This window comes from Lupinus angustifolius, chromosome LG04, assembly GCF_001865875.1.
Source record: "Lupinus angustifolius cultivar Tanjil chromosome LG04, LupAngTanjil_v1.0, whole genome shotgun sequence".
Taxonomy (NCBI): Eukaryota; Viridiplantae; Streptophyta; class Magnoliopsida; order Fabales; family Fabaceae; genus Lupinus; species Lupinus angustifolius.
Window position 1 is genome coordinate 6195432 of NC_032012.1, and position 18202 is coordinate 6213633.

Here is an 18202-nt window from a genome sequence, read left to right on the forward strand (position 1 = left end):
TAACACCCTTCATTATCATCAGGTAAGTTGCTACCACTGCATTACACCATTCACTATTGTCATGTGACACCCTTTACTACCACCGCCATGTAGAGGTGGAAGTGGGTGGTTGTGGTGGTTGCAGTGATGATAGTCGTTACTGAGGTGATGGGTGGCTGTCATCATCGAGCCAACCACACAAGCCGGCCGTAGCCGGTTAATCTAAACTCAGTTTTCCTACCTACTTCCCAACCACACCTCACACTGCTACTTTTATAACATTATCTCATTTTCTTTTCCCAACATTTTATTCAACAACGTGCATAGCACTATGAGAGATTTATGTAGTCAATACATTTTAAAAACAAAACATTACAAGAGTAACATCACAAATAAAGCCAAGTCCATTTTTTTGAACAAAGCATTAAAAGAGACCACAAATCAGAGAACCTCCAAAATTATTTCATTTAAGGAACATAGAAACCAGAAAGTATGGATTAAATCATCTTCCCAAAGATCATTACATGTTTTTTGAACTCCTATAAATCATAAGACCATTTATAACAATGAATGACACATACCAACAAGCACATTGGTTATCAAAGTCATTTCTTGCACTTCTTGAACAAGTGAGACAGTATAGTAATATTCATCACCCTGAGTTAAGTCTTCAGGGCATCTTGTCCACTCTGAATGAATAAAGAAAATAGATAAAAAGTATTAGCTACCTTTCGGGCAAAAATATCATTTAAAACTCTAGTCCAAGGAGGCACTCAAGTAAAGAAAATATTAGACCAATTGGGACGGTGTTTTATTATCTCATGAGTTACTTGTACCCGGATGTGTAGAAATTACAGCACCGGTTAACATTTCGTAGTGAACTAATTTTCAAAGAACAAAACTAGGGGATTTTGTAGGAGAAACCTGAACATGTGGAGGAATTTCTACATGACTAGCAACCATGCGAGAAACGGGTGAGGGAGCATCCAAACCAACATCATGGACCATATCTCCACGTTCTTCAATAGACTTCCCTTTTACAGGGAACGCTGAAGTTCCCTCATTCTGGACAGGTATAAGAGGAGAAGTGGGCCGTTTTGAGGTAAGATCAAGACGTTCAATCATCCGTGTAACACTAGCTATGCCTGCATTCATCTCACGTTGAACACCTTTACTAAGCTCTTTTACTGAGGCATTTTGAGCAAGTAATTTCTCCTTAAGGCCACGTGTACTTTTGGAAATTGATTCCTTATATCTGTTGCAAGATTTTAGATTATATTAGCACTAAAGGGTAATAGGAGCATAGAAGAAAGCATGCACTAACATTTTTACCTGGCTGAAGCAGCAGAAAACTTGGATTTGAAAGACTCAGGGACAGAGAACATCTCAGAAGTGTTTATTCTCCTCGCATTCTCAGGTGCTGTCTGGCTATAGAAAACTCTGAATGTGATCAAGAAAACAGTGAACATATGAAAGATCATAAGTTAACACTCTAGGAAAAATCTCTCCGATCAATAACTGATACTGCAGCTTTATATAACCGGTACCTGGGTCTGAAAGGGGCATCACTATGGAGAGTAGTATTTGTTGCAGCCTCATTAACAGGGGAGAACACAGATGTGGGTGGTTGAATGTCAACAGCAGAGGGCACACCAGAAATTGGTGAACTTCCCCCAGATGGTGAGGTTGAAAGGACTGGTTGAATCCCCGAAAAATGCACCGGAGAGTTAAAAACAAGAACCTCTGAAGAGCCTACTCCAGACGATCTCTGCCTTTCTCGCCTGTGAACAAAATGAGCTCTACTTTCAGCCACAGCAACTAGGTGTTGCATAATTTGTTCGTCAAAGCCAGAGTCATCTGAGGAAGAATCATCCTGCAACGGATGATCATCAACGAATGATAATATGGTACTTGGATCCAGGAAACCAATACAGGTAAATATTAACACAACAAAATAGTTCTGTAATACTATTGATTCTTAGATATCTCACTCACATGGTGATCATTACGATTAAGGGGGAGACGGGAGCTAGTGAATGAAGATGAGTATATGTTCCTTGATCTCAAGTGTTTCTCAGCCTCCACTGCAGCAAGAAGCTCTTGGCTACAAAGAGATAGGTGATTGATGAAAACTACAAACTATAGCACAAAAGGTATGTATCAAGGATTCAAGAGGGAGGATTAAAAGCGAGAAACTGGAGCGCGGGGGAAGGAATTTCGCAAGAGAATATAAACCTGGAAGGGTCTTTCAAAGCAAGAAATTGAGAACATATTGGACACTCTTTGCTTCTCTGTGACCTGAAGAAAAGAAAGAGTTATGTTAGAAGTAGCTAGTCACAATTCATAACAGCCTCCATGCTTGCCAAAGAACACAAGTTTCTTCTACTAAAAGATCAAACATGACCAATTTATTAGGCAATTAGGCTTACCATTCAAGAATGCAATGCAGGTGATATTCGTGTTTGCAACATGTAAGCTGAAATTGAAAAAGGAACATGTCAATATCTGTTCAAGGTTTAGACATCAATATCTTGTCCAATATATAGTACGGATTGTAAATCTTCGGTTGATTTTGTATAGGTTACAACTCATCCATACACAAAGCACAATTAGACATCAAAATATCTAGCAGGTGAAGAAACATTTGCACTCAGGATTTAATAATCCTAATCCTCGAATACCCGTTGAGATCTAGATTCTAATTTAATTGCTGGAAGTACAAACAGAACCCAACACAATTGTCAATCACCTTCTTCAAATATGCACATAACTACAAGTAAGATATGTAGTAGAGTTCAATTCTAGTTCTGCTTAAACAAACAGCATGGAATGGCATAATTTCCCAATGGTTTGGATCATTGCAGAAACTATCACCGAAATAGATCCACAAATATATCACAATCAAACTAAATATATAAAATCTTAATCAACAAAATAAGTCCCCAAAAGCATGAAGGTTAGAACTGAAGAAAGCTTGAACAATTTAGTCTGAAGTCTTAAGTTTTAACAAACACAAATACTCAGTTCCTATAGCAAAAAAAATGAAAGCTTGAACAATTACAAGTCAAACTCTGGAAAAATCAATAGAACTGAAGAACAATCCAATGGGTATGCGATGACTTGTTCAAGTTGGTAACTTTTTCCAAAACCCATATGCAAAATCAATAAACATAAGAAGGGTGATGGATCATACAGTGGATGGGTCATTGATGTTAAAGGGTTCAAGACATATACTGCAAGAGTCTTCATAAGAGTCATCAAAAGCTGAAGAAGATGATGATGATGATGGAGCTGAAATGGGTGGAACTGGAATCTGTGACATTGATGAAGATGAAGATGTAAAAGTTGCCATTGTTAGGTAGTGGGTATTTTTTGATAGAGAAGACTTTGAGGTGAAAGAGAAGAAGAAAAGAACCCTAGAAATAGAAAGTGAGAGAGATAGAGAGAGAATGTGTTACTAAAATGTCAAAGTAGAGAAATAAAAGAAAGAAGAGAAAGAGGGAAATGAAGGGATAAACAGATACAAACCGATACAGACGCTTTGATGAAATTGACTTATGACTCTCTCCTAATAATATCTTATCTTTTTGTTTAAGAAATTAATCTCATTGTCATTCTTAATAATAAGTGTCATTTAAAAGAATCTAACTTTTTTGTATCTTATAAATTTTATACTCGCTTTCTTTGTGTTATTAACTTCTCTGATGTGTTTCATTGTGTCTTATTATTAGTTAATTGTATTGATTAGTACTTTGCTTTTTGGATTCTTCTTCTTTTTCTTTTCTAAGTGCAAGATTTTTTGTTTTAGTGATAGAGATTATTGAGGTGTTTAAGATTTTTTCATGCATAGAATCTTGCTGTTAGTGCAAGGATTTCTTCATTATTACTCTTTTGTCGTGATAAGGAGACATTATTTTATTTGAAGAATATAAAAGTATGTTTAGGAAAGCAAAATGGAAATGTTGATTTAAAAATGTTATGGTGACATGTATTTAGGAAAAAATGTTGGAGTATTTTTTTCTATTTTAGTGTTTTTTTAAATAATATTGTTAGTTTAGTTTTTCCAATTTTAATGATTCTTCATCCTATTAACCACGGAAATGGATCCTTTCCAGGAGAGTCCAGTGCTGGATAAGATAATAACATGTGGTCAAAAAAAAATTTAATGACTATAATTATATGTTATTTTCTATTAAAAATAAATAAAAACTTTTTAAAAAATTCTCAACCTCATATTTCAGTACTGATTTCTCCAGTACTGAAGAGGAGTTGTCATTAACCACCTAAATTGTGTATGTCCATTTATAATATGATGATAGATGATTAGTGGTGTATCAAAATTAAATTATTATTTCTGTTGTTGTTAAAGTTTTTACACGGATTTTACATGTGAAATTGTGACAATAAATTACATTTGTTACTTAAAACTCTTTTAAAGGTAATACTATCCTTGGTTGTTTATATAAGATTATTTTTAGGTTTTTTTAATCTTAATTATAAAATCATTTTTAAAATTCTATGTACAATGAATTTTTTACTAAAACTAAAGAGGAGAAAATGGATACCTGAATCACTGAGTACCTGCTCGTAATATCTGTAATGAGACTGATTCTGAATCTGTGTTTATAGATTCGCTAGTAGTTATGGTCAAAAAAATTTAAACCCAATTTTAAATGAGTCCAAGTCTAGTTAATGAGTTATACAAACCCACAATCCCTAAATATATATAGTAACATAAAGATATTTTCTATCATAATTGTTGTGTTATATTATTAACAAATGATGTTATATTTATTAATCTATAACTCTATATCGGTGAGAAATCAAAAAATCTATAACTCCAATGTAATGTTATGTTGATTGAAAGACCTTAAATTTTGATATGTTTTATTATCTTATTTTAAATTATATTTTTAGTAAAAATTTGGCACTTAAGTTATATACTATCTAATTACACTTTGTAATTGTTATTATCATTTATTTATTTGCTTTATAAGATAACACATATAATTATAAGAATTATATGCACAAATTTATAAAATTTTAATTATTTTCCAAATTTATAGATACCCATAAATAACAGACTCATCGAGTACCTACACAAATATTTAACTCGGTTTGGGGCCAAGTCCCAAAATTGGAAGTTTGGAACCATTGCCATCCTACCAAAAATAGTCATTCTTATTGTCCTTCACATCCTGAAGTATGTGGAATTCGTCCTATCCTTCTCTCAACCTAAACTTAGGACATTGTGCTATTTTGCATAAAAGTAGCTTGCGTCAAATTCAACAAATGTGAAAATGGACTTCTATTTTGTTTGAACTACTTGGTTATTATTCTTTTTATTATATATCTTTTGATAGTCTAATCTTTGTTTTCACAATTTTCTGAAAAAATTATATTTAAAAATCCAAACATGTATTTATACTAATTTTTAACCATACAATCTTGTTTATTTCTTACTTCAGTTTATTTCAATATGATAGTAAGATTTTGTAGTTTTGAAATTAATGGGATAGTTGGGTAGATTTGGAATGAGGGAGAATCTCAACCCAACCCCTAAAAATAAAATCAATGATGTCAAAAGCGTGGAGTACTTGAGCAGTTACTTGGATTCACTAGCAGCAGCTGTAAGGTATATTGGTATTAAATTAAGAAGTTTTTATCCAATGATGTTGATTTAAGTGGTACATGTTTGATTCTCCTTAAATAAGATCTCAGGTTCAAGTTTTGTGGATGAAAAAAATATATGTTAGGAGAGTTAGCTCCACATAATTGTGGATGCCCGACTCGAACATATTGCAAGGATACTTATAGGAAACCAAAAAAAATTGAGAAGTTTACTTTAAACTCGCTAAAAGTAAGTTTAAGTAGTATACACTTGAAATTGTAGTTGAAAGTTGTGAGATTAGAAAAGTGGAGACATCACATCTTAAACCAAAATTTTAAAGTAATAGTTATATAAATCTTACCTACTTATAAACTTTTTTGTTCATCTATTTATATTCAATATGTGACTTTACTCTTAACTCACATGATACAATAGGGTGGTCAAACCCTTAAGTTCACATCAAAATTGGAAAAGCTTGAACATACCCAACAAAATTAATAGGTCAAATAAGTAACTAGTTCTAAACTCAACAAATTTTAACTCCAAATTTATGTGCACAGGAATGGAGTAGATGTGAGAGGGTACTTTGTGTGGTCCTTGCTTGACAATTGTGAGTGAACAAATGGATACATAATAATGTTTGGACTTAACCATGTAGACTATTCTACTCTCAATAGAACCCAAAGATTGTCCTCATTTTGGTACAAAAACTTCATTGCTCAACATAAGGAGGCTTGTGCAGGCATAATGGGAACATTGTTGTTTTGGTACTACCATAAATATCTTCTCACCATATAGCTTAGAAACTAATTCTTTCGGAATGTGTCCTTGCCCTCTCAACAAATGTTGCTTACGGGAATTGAACCTTTAACATTTTAGATTTTTTAGAATTTATCAAGGCCTTACACCATACCAATGCCTTGTTGGTGGGGAACATACCAAGAAAATGAAAAATGGGACAATATTTAGGTTTAATTACTCGTTCACTCCAGTACTTTATGCAGGGAAACTTAAATAAGTCTTTGAACTAAAAAAAGTTTGTGAAATTGGACCATGGATGCATACAAATTATAGTTAGATCTCTTCTTAAGTGACTTATCCATTTCTCAAATATAAGTTCTCCAATGTTTTAAAAAATTCAGATAAATTGTTGGACCAGACTGCTATCAGAGAAGTTCCAAGTGAGACACCACGTCTTGAACCAAAACCTTAAGGCATTAGTTTGATGAGTCTTTACTTCTTATAAACTCTTTCACTCCTCCCCGCATATTCAATGTGAGACTTCACACTTAAATAAATTCAACCTAATTCCTATATATTTAAAGTAAATTTAAATAAGTTGGTAAACTTTTGAGAATCCTAATAATTCTCAGGAAAAAAACGTATCATGGATATAATCACAAATGTACTTTTTCTTTATAAACTCTTTTTAATGACTAAAGGTATATCATTTTATAAAATTAGCAATGTACCCATTTTTTATTATAAAATTAGCCTTTAAAATTTCTCTATTTATGGTCACGGGTTGAAAAAGATGAGTTAACTTACATGTAGACTCTCTTTTTTGCAAGTCCATAAACATGATTTTAGTACATAAAAAACTAGAGTCATCAAATTTTAGTTCCCATAGAAAAAGTTATGGTTAATGTTCATGTAAACTCGTTTATTTTAAATTCAATCACTGTCAATAGATGGAGTGTGTTGAGTATTGATATGTAAAAAACAAAATTCAAAACTCAAATTCATTAGAAGACCAAATTCAAATCATTAACATTATTACTATAATCAAATCCAAAATGTCAAAACATTAAATGAATTAGAAAAATTAAAAAATATACAGTACCAACTAACACTATCGATTAAAATCAAATAAACAACTTTACAATAAATTAGACCATATCAGTTTTTATTGGGACCAAAATCAAATGACCCCATCTTTAATTAAACTCATAAAAACACATTAAACCTTTCAGAAGAAATACTACACAATTTCTAAGTGATTTGAAAGTCATATTTCTCTTTATTTATTTATTTATATATACATATATTAATAATTGTCATTTGAAGTAACGAGAAATATAAATTTGAAATTGTTAAGTCACTTTCATAAATTTTAATTGGAGAGCATATAACACTTGTCCTTTCACAAAAACTTATTATTCTAAGTGTCTATTACTATTAATTGGTAAAAAAATATTTAATTATTAATTTTTTATTTAAATAATTTTTTCAACCAATCATAAAATATTTCGTATGATACTTTTTTTACTTAGGTGTAAGATATATAAATTTTATATACTATTAGTGTATGATCCATCATTCATATTTAATCGTCATTAGATCTTTAAAAAATTAATATAAATGATTGATAAATAATAAATCAATCATATATAAATCTTTACATTAATATTACAATATATTTTACTAAAAAAATGTGATATTATCCCATCTTAAATCCAAAAATTTATTTATATTGAAATCGACTCAAAACTAAATTTTCATAATATTTCAGCTAATTTTTTCATCCTTTCTGAGGGGGCAAAATATGAAATTGTCCTTGTGAATATTGTTATGAAGAAATTAAATACGACGCAGCCATCTCCCGACGCCAAAAACGACATCGTATTGAGCTTCATCACCCTCCCCAACCAATTTCTTCACTTTCCACCCACTTTCTCTCTTCCCACTTCCCCTGCAACAAAAAGCTTCACCAATTACCACATTCTCATTTCCCTTTTCCCTCTCATCGTTTCATTCCTCACATTCTCCTTTCTCCTCATTCCAATGATCTTTTCCTCTCAATTTCTCTTTCTCAACCATTCCTAATTGATTCTGAACCATTCCTCACTATGTCTTGGGGTTTGGGATGGAAGCGACCTTCCGAGATCTTCCATCTCACTCTCAACTACGGCACCGAAGATCCACCCGAACCTATTTCCCGAATCTCATCGTCTTCTTCTTCATCATCTTCGTCTTCGTCTTCGTCGTCGTCGCTGATCTCGCAGGATCAGGAGCCTGGATTCCGAATCGAATTGGATTGGTCATCGTCGGAGGATGAGGATCAGGTTGCTTTGAAACTTCAATCGCAGCTCATGGTGGCGTTGCCGATGCCGCAGGACACCGTGGTTGTGGAGCTGAGGACGCAGAATGGTGAGGAGCGTGTGGATTTGGATATGAAGGTTGTTAAGAGAAGGGAGTCGCTCAGGGCGGTTACGATGAGTAAGACTGTTGCCTCTGGACACCATAGTGATGGGACCGGGGTTTTGATTCGACTTTTACGGTCGAATTTGACGGAGGGAGTTGCTGGTTCCGGTGATCATTGGAGGAGTGTTGCTGTGCTTAATCTCTGTGCATGTGGTTTGTCTGTGAGTGTTGTCAGCTTAATTAGGCTTTGTTTTGATGCTCTATTTTTTGCAATCTCACATGTACAATAGATGCAATGAGATACAGATGCATTCATGCATTGATGCTGAAAATTTTCATAACATAGTTGAAAGATGTATAGACTATAGACAGAAAATATCCAAAAAAGTATGGAATTATCTGATATGATGCTTATTGTATATTGATAGGACAAACATTTTGAAGGATCAGTGCTACATAGTTTTAATCTTTATGAGTTTCTTCTTTTTGTGGAATAGAAATTTGTGCCTTTGTGATTTTGTAAATATGCTGGTTGTGGACATTGATGTGGTATGGAGTATAATTTCCAAATTGAAAGAGTTAGATGTGCATATTTCTGGGTTAACATATTACATATGGAAAGATTCGAATTGTGCCATTATGTTAGTTTGCCTTTTATTTTCTTGGTGTTTAGGATTGGATTTGATTTTTGTAATTTGGTTGGAAGTTGGACTCTATTTTGTTGGATTGGGGAGTTTTTAAATGTATGCTTATGGACAGGTATTTCCAGTAGAGCTTACTCAATTACCATACATTGAGAAACTTTATCTGAATAACAACAAAATAACAGTTTTACCACCTGAGCTTGGTGAGCTGAGAAGCATAAAAGTGCTCAGAGTTGATAACAACATGCTTATCTCAGTCCCTGGTAAGCTTTTCATGTCTGAATTACCACCAGTATGGGTGATAGTAAATTCCTATTTTTTTTGTGTATCTAGTAGAAGAGAAGAAGTATCAAGTATACTGATTTGACAGACAACACTACCTTAAAAGTAACAAACCATGCTGATGGTAGATAACTATAGGCTTTTAAGTGCACATAAATAGGGAAAGTTTGATTCTATTTGACAATGCTAGCCTACACTAGCTGCAGCAATGCACTAATTTGGCCCACATGGATTTAGGGAGCAAATTTGGTGTCCATCCCTGAATCGCTGGTATTTAGATATTTCCTGAAGCAACTGAGGTCTTCTGATTGATGTATCTAACATTTAGTATTTTGAGCAGTGGAACTGAGACAATGTGTTCAGTTGGTGGAATTGTCATTGGAGCATAACAAACTTGTTCGGCCTCTTCTTGACTTCAGGTCATTGGATCTGACAATTTAATGTAAAATACTTTGTATTTTAGGCTCCATGTATTCTTCCGGCCTTATTTTTATTTTACCCTATATTTATGACAGGGCCATGGCTGAGTTACGGGTTCTTAGGCTATTTGGTAATCCTCTTGAATTTCTTCCTGAAATTTTGCCCCTTCTCAAACTCCGCCACCTATCTCTTGCAAATATTAGGGTTGTGGCTGATGAAAATTTGAGATCAGTGAATGTGCAAATAGAGGTAGCATTTTCACAAACTAACTTGACTATTTTTTTGCTTTATTCTTTTAAAACCTATTACATATCCAGTCAAATGTGCTTTCTCTGGTAATTGCAGATGGAAAACAGTTCTTATTTTGCATCTAAGCATAAGCTCAGTGCCTTCTTCTCTCTTATATTTCGTTTTTCGTCTTGCCATCACCCATTACTAGCATCTGCACTTGCAAAGATAATGCAAGACCAAGGAAACAGAGTGGTTGTTGGTAAAGATGAGAATGCAGTGCGGCAGCTTATAAGTATGATTAGCAGTGACAACCGTCATGTGGTACGCATTAGTTGTTCTAGACATACAATTTTTATTTATTCTGCAATATTCAGTGATCATGACCATGCTTTATATTTTGCAGGTTGAACAAGCCTGCTCTGCTCTTTCAGCTCTCGCCTCTGATGTTTCTGTCGCATTGCAGCTGATTAAAGCAGATATCATGCGACCTATTGGAGCAGTTCTGAAATCTATGGGTCAGGAGGAGGTAATATCTGTATTGCAAGTTGTGGTGAAAATGGCTTTTACATCTGATACTGTGGCTGAGAAGATGTTGAACAAGGATGTTTTGAAATCTTTGAAAAATTTGTGTGCCCATACAGATCCAGAGGCAAGTTTGTTAGTTTATTTTGATAGCTAATGGTTGAAGTTATTTATTTTTGGTGCTTTAACTTTAATGTTTGTCCTTTTATAGGTACAAAGGCTAGCTCTGTTAGCTGTTGGTAATTTGGCCTTCTGTCTGGAGAATCGCCGTATACTTGTTACTTCTGAAAACTTGCGAGAACTTCTCTTACGCCTAACTGTTTTAACTGAGCCACGTGTTTATAAAGCTGCAGCTCGTGCTTTGGCAATTCTTGGTTTGTCTCTGTATATAAATTTTCTGTCTTTTCCAGAATGTTTTACCTGATTACTGAGTAGGCTTCCTCATTTTGTGCTTTTATAGGGGAAAATGAAAACCTGCGGCGTGCAATAAGAGGGAGACAAGTACCAAAACAAGGACTTCGCATACTCTCAATGGATGGAGGTGGGATGAAAGGTTTAGCAACTGTAAAAATTCTAAAAGAAATTGAGAAGGGAACTGGAAAGCGAATACACGAGTTGTTTGATTTAATATGTGGCACATCAACGGGTGGAATGCTAGCTGTTGCCCTTGGGATTAAATTAATGGATTTGGAAAAATGTGAAGATATATACAAAAATCTTGGTGAGAATGCTGCCTAAGGATGACATGAACTATTTCTGTTTTTTGATCAGTTAGTTTGCCTGCAATTCTGGATAAAATATTGACTAGCATCATGAACCAGGGAAGCTTGTTTTTGCTGAGCCTGTGCCCAAGGACAACGAAGCTGCTACGTGGAGAGAAAAGTTAGATCAACTTTATAAGAGTTCATCACAGAGTTTTAGAGTTGTCGTTCATGGATCAAAAGTATGTACCTCTCTCTTTTTATGTTGTTGTATTAGTGAAGTAATTTTTTGAACAGTTCTGTAATTCTTCTCAATATATTGGTTTAACATCATAGAAGGATGTATTTGAGAAATTCGGGAGAACTTGAGATACCTAACATTATTAAATTTTATGTTTTCTAGTATGTTATATGTTTGAAGACTATGAGGGCATGCTGTGTTTTTTGTCAAAAGCTAGCTGATATTTAAATAGATGTGTCTATCATCTATGAAGTTCCACGTTCCTTGCCCTAAAATTAGAATTATGTTTTGTTGTCTTGCAGCACAGTGCTGATCAGTTTGAGAGTCTATTGAAGGAAATGTGTGCTGATGAGGATGGTGATCTAATGATAGATTCTGCTGTAAAAAATGTGCCTAAAGTTTTTGTTGTATCATCCTTGGTGAGCGTCATGCCAGCACAACCATTCATATTCCGCAATTATCAGGTGGGAGGGCATACTTTTTGTGATATTTATATGTATTGACAATGTTTGTAAATGGCTACAGATGACAGTAATTCATGATTGTTAATGTATTATTTATTATTATTTAAGGTAACCACTCTGGTACCCCACTTTTTTCTTCAAGGTTGTCGTTGTCAGTATCCAATGTGAATTGTCTAACATCATTGCTTGTTGTTTATACTCGATGGATTTCCAAACATTTATGGTACTTATGACAACCAACAAATGTTTGACAACTCACCTTGGGTATTATACACTTATGTGTGCAATAGCAAGTTCCATTAGTTAATAATAATATTTATTTTAATCTCAGTCTCTCTCTCTTTACTTTTGCTACCTGAACGCAGTACCCTGCTGGAACACCAGAGGTGGCTCTTGTGACATCAGAAAGTTTAGGGACCACCGTATTAGGTTCGCCTACAACCGGTGCACCAGTTGGATCTAAGCGCAGTGCATTCATTGGAAGTTGCAAGCATCTAGTGTGGCAGGCTATCAGAGCATCATCTGCCGCTCCTTATTACCTTGATGATTTCTCAGATGGTACTAACTGCACTGCTATTGTTTGCATTGAGTTAGTTGTTATTAAGTTTTAGCCCCCCCCCCCAGGATCTGTCATGTCTCTGACTTGTCTTTTCTTCCTGCAACTTGGCTTAAGATATCAACCGCTGGCAAGATGGTGCAATAGTGGCAAATAATCCAACAGTTTTTGCCATAAGAGAAGCCCAACTTCTGTGGCCTGACACAAAAATTGATTGCCTGGTTTCATTAGGGTGTGGTTCTGTTCCAACAAGGGTAGTTACTCTTCTCATCATGTTTGTTCTACAATATATTATGTATTTGGTAGGGGAAAAAAATAAAATCTTTAAAAGATTATTGTTGTCTTACACTTGATTCTATAGTCTGGTAGATGTGTGTAACATTAAAAGAAAGCATTATATTAGTGATCTTGACTTTAACAGATATGTAATTGGCTATTGAAGCTCTTAAGTTACAATTTACTTAATTATCTTACATATATGCTTTTGTAGATGCGGAAAGGGGGTTGGCGGTATTTGGATACAGGGCAGGTGTTGATTGAGAGTGCATGCTCCGTTGATCGGGTGGAGGAAGCTTTAAGTACACTGCTACCTATGCTTCCTGAGATACAGTATTTTCGGTTCAATCCTGGTAATATGCTTGTGTTTTGGAGTGAGGAAAATGGAAGAACGTTTATTTTTCTCTCCTACTAATCATATTTGAGTCAAGTTTCAATAATTTACTTTTTCTTCTAATTTTAATTTCATTTTATGTACTTGTTTAATAGGGAAGTCTCATTAAAGAATAGCTATTCTTGGAAGAACTTTAATTCTCAATCAGTGTTCTCTGTGCTTTGCCTCGCAGTTGATGAACGTTGTGATATGGAACTTGATGAGACAGATCCAACTAACTGGCTGAAGTTGGAGTCTGCAGTTGACGAATATATACAAAATAATCATCAAGCATTTGAAAATGTCTGTGAGAGATTGCTTCTGCCTTTCCACCATGAAGAGAAGTGGTCAGAGAATCAAAGATCTAAAGTACCCCCGACAAATGAGGGTATTACAGCTTTTATGCTTTTTATCCTGCAAAATCTCATTATCGGTGATCCCTAATTTTAAAAATTATGATTCTTTTTATTCTGCATTATCAGGTGCTTCTGGCCCTACTTTAGGGTGGAGGCGGAATGTATTACTCGTGGAAGCTTTAAATAATCCAGATTCCAGTAGAGTGAAGCACCATGCTAGGGAGCTTGAGTCATTTTGTGCTCGGAGTGGGATACGATTGTCCCTCATGCAGGGTTTGTCTGGGACTGCAAGGACAATGCCAGCAACAACATTCCCAACTCCATTTGCGTCGCCTCTGTTTACAGCAAGCCTCCCGTCAAGTCCACTTGTATATAGTCCTGATATTGGTCAGAGGATTGGACGAATTGATCTGGTTCCACCATTAAGTTTAGATGGCCAATCGGGAAAAGCAGCTGCCACACCTCCAATGTCTCCCCGGGGACTTAAACAGCTCTCTTTGCCTGTCAGGTCATTGCATGAGAAATTGCAGAATTCACCACAATTGGGTGTTGTACATTTGGCCCTTCAAAATGACTCAGATGGCTTAATTGTGAGGTAATGTCCTATGAGTTCCTTGTTGTTGCTCTCTTTTTATTGTTTTTTCTCAATTTGAGTGGGGGATGATATTGGTGGTGGCTATTTATTTAGTTGGCAAAATGATGTATTCGTGGTTGCTGAACCTGGAGAGCTTGCTGAAAAATTTCTACGAAGTGTGAAATTCAGTTTATTGTCAACAATGACGAGCCATCGCAAAGAGGGTGCATCTCTGCTGGGAAATGTTTCTACCATTTCTGATTTGGTTGCCTTTAAAACTTATTTCCAAATTGGAGGCATCATCCACCGCTATCTAGGCCGTCAAACCTTAGTATGTCTTCTACCCTTATTTGTAGCTTTCTAAAATCATACTAGCTATGAGAAAGCTAAGTTTGATAGTATTTTTTAAAGGTTATGGAAGATGATCAAGAAATTGGTTCCTATATGTTCCGAAGGACAGTCCCATGTATGCACTTGTCACCTGATGATGTTCGACAGATGGTAAGTGATTTACTCCCAACTGATTTATATGGAGTTTCTGGTAAAGAGTAAAAGTCTAAATGAGTTTCTCCCAAGGAATAAAGATGGATTTATAGAAGAATGAGCTAAAGATAGCCGTTGGGCTGGCTCTTCGGGTGTAACAAACCAGCAATGACAAGTTTTTCTTGTTAATTCTAGATTTAAGATTCAGGAAAAATGTTCTAGGAAGGCTGAGGTTTAGCTTTTATATTACAAGCTATAAGACCTTTTAAATCACATGACCTCCTGCCTACACCATTTAGGAATTATAAAATTAAATTAACTACAGCGTACAAGAAAGCAAGTTACACAAAAACCTCTTAAAAATGTAAATATGTAATCCTTGACTCTTAGTGTAGTATCCTGACTCCCAAGCCTGGTAGGACTCCTTGTGTCTTACAAGTTGTTTGAACCTTGAAGTAAATCTTGTGTCACATTCAGGGAAATGTTTTGACTGATGTATGTCATTCTCTTTTTATTGATGTCTTGAATAATCTAGGTTGGAGACTGGAGAGACAGGATCATAATATGCACAGGAACATATGGACCTACTCCAGCTCTTATCAAGGCCTTTCTAGATTCTGGCGCTAAAGCTGTCATTTGCCCTTCAAACGAACCCCCAGAGTCTCAGATGGCTACCTTTGATGGTACCGGAGACTTGAATGCTATGGAGAATGGCAAGTTTGAAATCGGAGAGGATGAAGCAGATGACGAGGCTGCACCTGATAGTCCATTAAGTGACTGGGAAGATAGTGATCAAGAGAAAATCGGTGACTGCACTTTGTCTCTTTGGGATGATGATGAAGAGGAACTGTCTCAATTTGTCTGTCGGCTATATGATTCATTGTTTAGGGAGGGTGCTAGTACCAATCTTGCTTTGCAACATGCTCTCGCCTCACATCGGAGACTAGGGTATGTGTGTCATCTTCCCAGCATACAATAATTTGTTCATTTTAACCTAAAGAAACAAAATAAAAACAAAAAACAAAGGGGAGGGGCAGAGAAACAGACCAAAAAAAATTGAATGAAGAAAAAGACAATATAGAATTTACAATGGATGTCCAATTTTGCGGCTCGTGAAGATGTGCATTGTTTGTGCACTGCATGAGATAGGGTAGTCTCTCATTTTTATTGCCATTTTCCTTTGTTGTGTTATTATGGCATTGTATCATAAACTTGGAAATGGTCAGTTTCTATCTCTGCTGGATGTTGAGACTCTGATACCTCCCCATATGTTATAGGAAAAATCATTTATATGACCTTCACAACCATATATACCGGCCCTGGACTGTGAACTGTAAAGTTGAGTATATTTAAGAACTACAACAAACTGCTCATATCCTTTGTATTTTACTATTTTATGTTGTCATGAAATTTTATACAAAAGGGTTTATATTTATAGTGATGACGAAATAACTTAATACCGATGTTGCCTAAGTGACATAATCATCTAAGAAAATGAATGATAGAATATTATGATGGTGTCCCTGTTTAATGAGACAGAAGACTTCATTGTTGTTATAGTATCTTTTATAGTGTCCTTGCCTTTTTTTTAATAGAAAAACAACTTAAAACATCTTCTAAGATATTTCAAGAGTGGTGAACCGTTATATATAAGCCCGCATAATTGTAAAAGTGACTTCAACTCATGAAAGTTAACACTTAATAACAGTGGGTTGAGCTCGAACCTTGCTATAAGTGGCTGCAGAACATTATACACTGTGGGCAGTTTTATGAAAATCAAAACTTCCTCTTTAGTAATATCAGGTCCACACAATCGGGATTGGATTAGTGGACTTTTATATTACATTTGGCATAACTAATGAAAATTAGAAGGTAAAAGTGTATGGATGATAAATTTGCTGAGAATTGGTCAAAAACTAATAACTTAAAAGCTCATAGTTTATAAGTTTTAAGTTATTTTTGTTAGACTTATCAAATTAGAGCTTATATAATAGAGTGTAATAGCATTGTTACATAAAGATTTATATTTAATTAGTATATTATTTATCATTCATTTGTATTATTTATATTTAAAAGTTAATGATGTTAGATATAGAGTGGGGATCCACTTACTCCAAAAGTAAGTTTTTTAAACTCACTCTTCATTCTACGTATCAATTCTAGGGACATTTGATGTTTTAGATCTACTCACTAATTTAAATAATTGGATTTCCTTAGAATTGATGGTTAGGATGAAGAGTAAGTGGATCCCTCCCCTTAGATATAAATGGTGAATAATATATTTACAATACATCATCCGCCCATACATCTTTTTCTCTACATAATATGTTTTTAATTATAAAAAATCATATCCAACCAAACAAAGCTATTAATTACAATCAAGTTGTTGATTTGGTGATAGACAAGCTAGATCTCAAGGAGTTCCTTGTCAATGTACACTAGTTCAATTTCTTGCAGAATCAATTGTTGGGGGTACCATTTGCAGTAAAGGAATTAGTCTTTACCTTGGTAATAAGGTGGAGTACTAGAAAGCAAAGCTATTGACTTATTTTTGGGAAATAAGTTTTTTTTTACTAACTCTATGTTGCCAAAGCACACGCAACACGTTATGATTTTTCTCCTAAATAATCCAATAGTGAATGTACCAATTGGACAGGACAGCAGATTTAATAAACTTTACCCAAAAAATATCATGAACATCACAATGAAATTTCACCTTTCTACCAATAGTAGCGTAAAATCTCACTATCTTCAAAAAAATAAAAAAATACAAGAGTTTGATTCACGGTAGGTACAGTCATACACTTCAAAATGAATTAATTCCTTACTTATATGATTACTACAAAAAAAAATCACCTCTCTTTCCAATGGCTAAGGCATGATAAACTGTGAGATTATAAAATGTGATAAACTAATCTGTTTTATTTGGGTATGGTAGAAAACTTACTTTTTACATAGTAAATTATAGAAGGTATGAGATTATTTGTTTGTTTTATGATTATTTCATTTGTTTTTTACACTATTTAAATATATATTTTTTAATATTTATCATAATGTATTTTTGCTATAATTTTTTAATTTTTAATATTGCACAACAAAGACTAAAAAATATATTAAAATAAAATATAATATAAAAACCAACATAAATATTAAAAACAACCTAATACATAATAAATTCTCGGAACTTTTAAAAAACAATATTAAAATTCTATCAATATCAATATTAAAAAATACTAATATCAATATTAAAATATAACGTGATACCTAATACATAATACCTAATAGCCGACAAACAATTAAAAAATGTTAAGAGAAATTAGAACTCAATACATTCTTAGCTTGTAT

General features: G+C 34.3%; 2 protein-coding genes across 3 annotated transcripts; one reads left to right on the forward strand and one right to left on the reverse strand.

The window, feature by feature from the left end:
* Positions 279–3484, reverse strand: LOC109345320 (E3 ubiquitin-protein ligase RHF1A-like). 2 transcript variants are annotated; one of them, XM_019584248.1, is made up of 8 exons: positions 3173–3484; positions 2409–2455; positions 2215–2277; positions 1975–2083; positions 1527–1858; positions 1312–1419; positions 904–1234; positions 279–668 (listed from the first exon to the last, which is right to left on the reverse strand). In XM_019584248.1, the coding sequence occupies exons 1-8, from the start codon at positions 3329–3331 to the stop codon at positions 642–644; spliced, it is 1176 nt and encodes a 391-aa protein (XP_019439793.1). In that variant the 5' UTR covers positions 3332–3484; the 3' UTR covers positions 279–641. The 2 variants fall into 2 exon arrangements, with proteins under 2 accessions (XP_019439793.1, XP_019439794.1); XM_019584249.1 differs by having other exon boundaries at positions 1527–1852; positions 3173–3483.
* Positions 8137–16241, forward strand: LOC109345321 (phospholipase A I). Its single transcript, XM_019584250.1, has 19 exons — positions 8137–8317; positions 8353–8955; positions 9494–9641; positions 10001–10079; positions 10176–10329; positions 10426–10632; positions 10715–10960; positions 11045–11207; positions 11294–11554; positions 11655–11776; positions 12078–12239; positions 12605–12797; positions 12913–13049; positions 13286–13424; positions 13638–13832; positions 13927–14395; positions 14489–14705; positions 14786–14875; positions 15393–16241. The coding sequence occupies exons 1-19, from the start codon at positions 8162–8164 to the stop codon at positions 15834–15836; spliced, it is 4185 nt and encodes a 1394-aa protein (XP_019439795.1). The 5' UTR covers positions 8137–8161; the 3' UTR covers positions 15837–16241.

Coding starts and splice junctions, on each gene's coding strand:
- LOC109345320 (XM_019584248.1), bottom strand. CDS start 3,331: ATGGCAACTTTTACATCTTCATCTTCATCAATGTCACAGATTCCAGTT. Junction 2,278..2,408: donor CTGCATTGCATTCTTGAATG/GTAAGCCTAATT, acceptor TCTTTTCTTCAG/GTCACAGAGAAGCAAAGAGT. Junction 2,084..2,214: donor GCTTTGAAAGACCCTTCCAG/GTTTATATTCTC, acceptor ATCTCTTTGTAG/CCAAGAGCTTCTTGCTGCAG.
- LOC109345321 (XM_019584250.1), top strand. CDS start 8,162: ATGAAGAAATTAAATACGACGCAGCCATCTCCCGACGCCAAAAACGAC. Junction 9,642..10,000: donor CATGCTTATCTCAGTCCCTG/GTAAGCTTTTCA, acceptor TATTTTGAGCAG/TGGAACTGAGACAATGTGTT. Junction 11,777..12,077: donor TTGTCGTTCATGGATCAAAA/GTATGTACCTCT, acceptor GTTGTCTTGCAG/CACAGTGCTGATCAGTTTGA.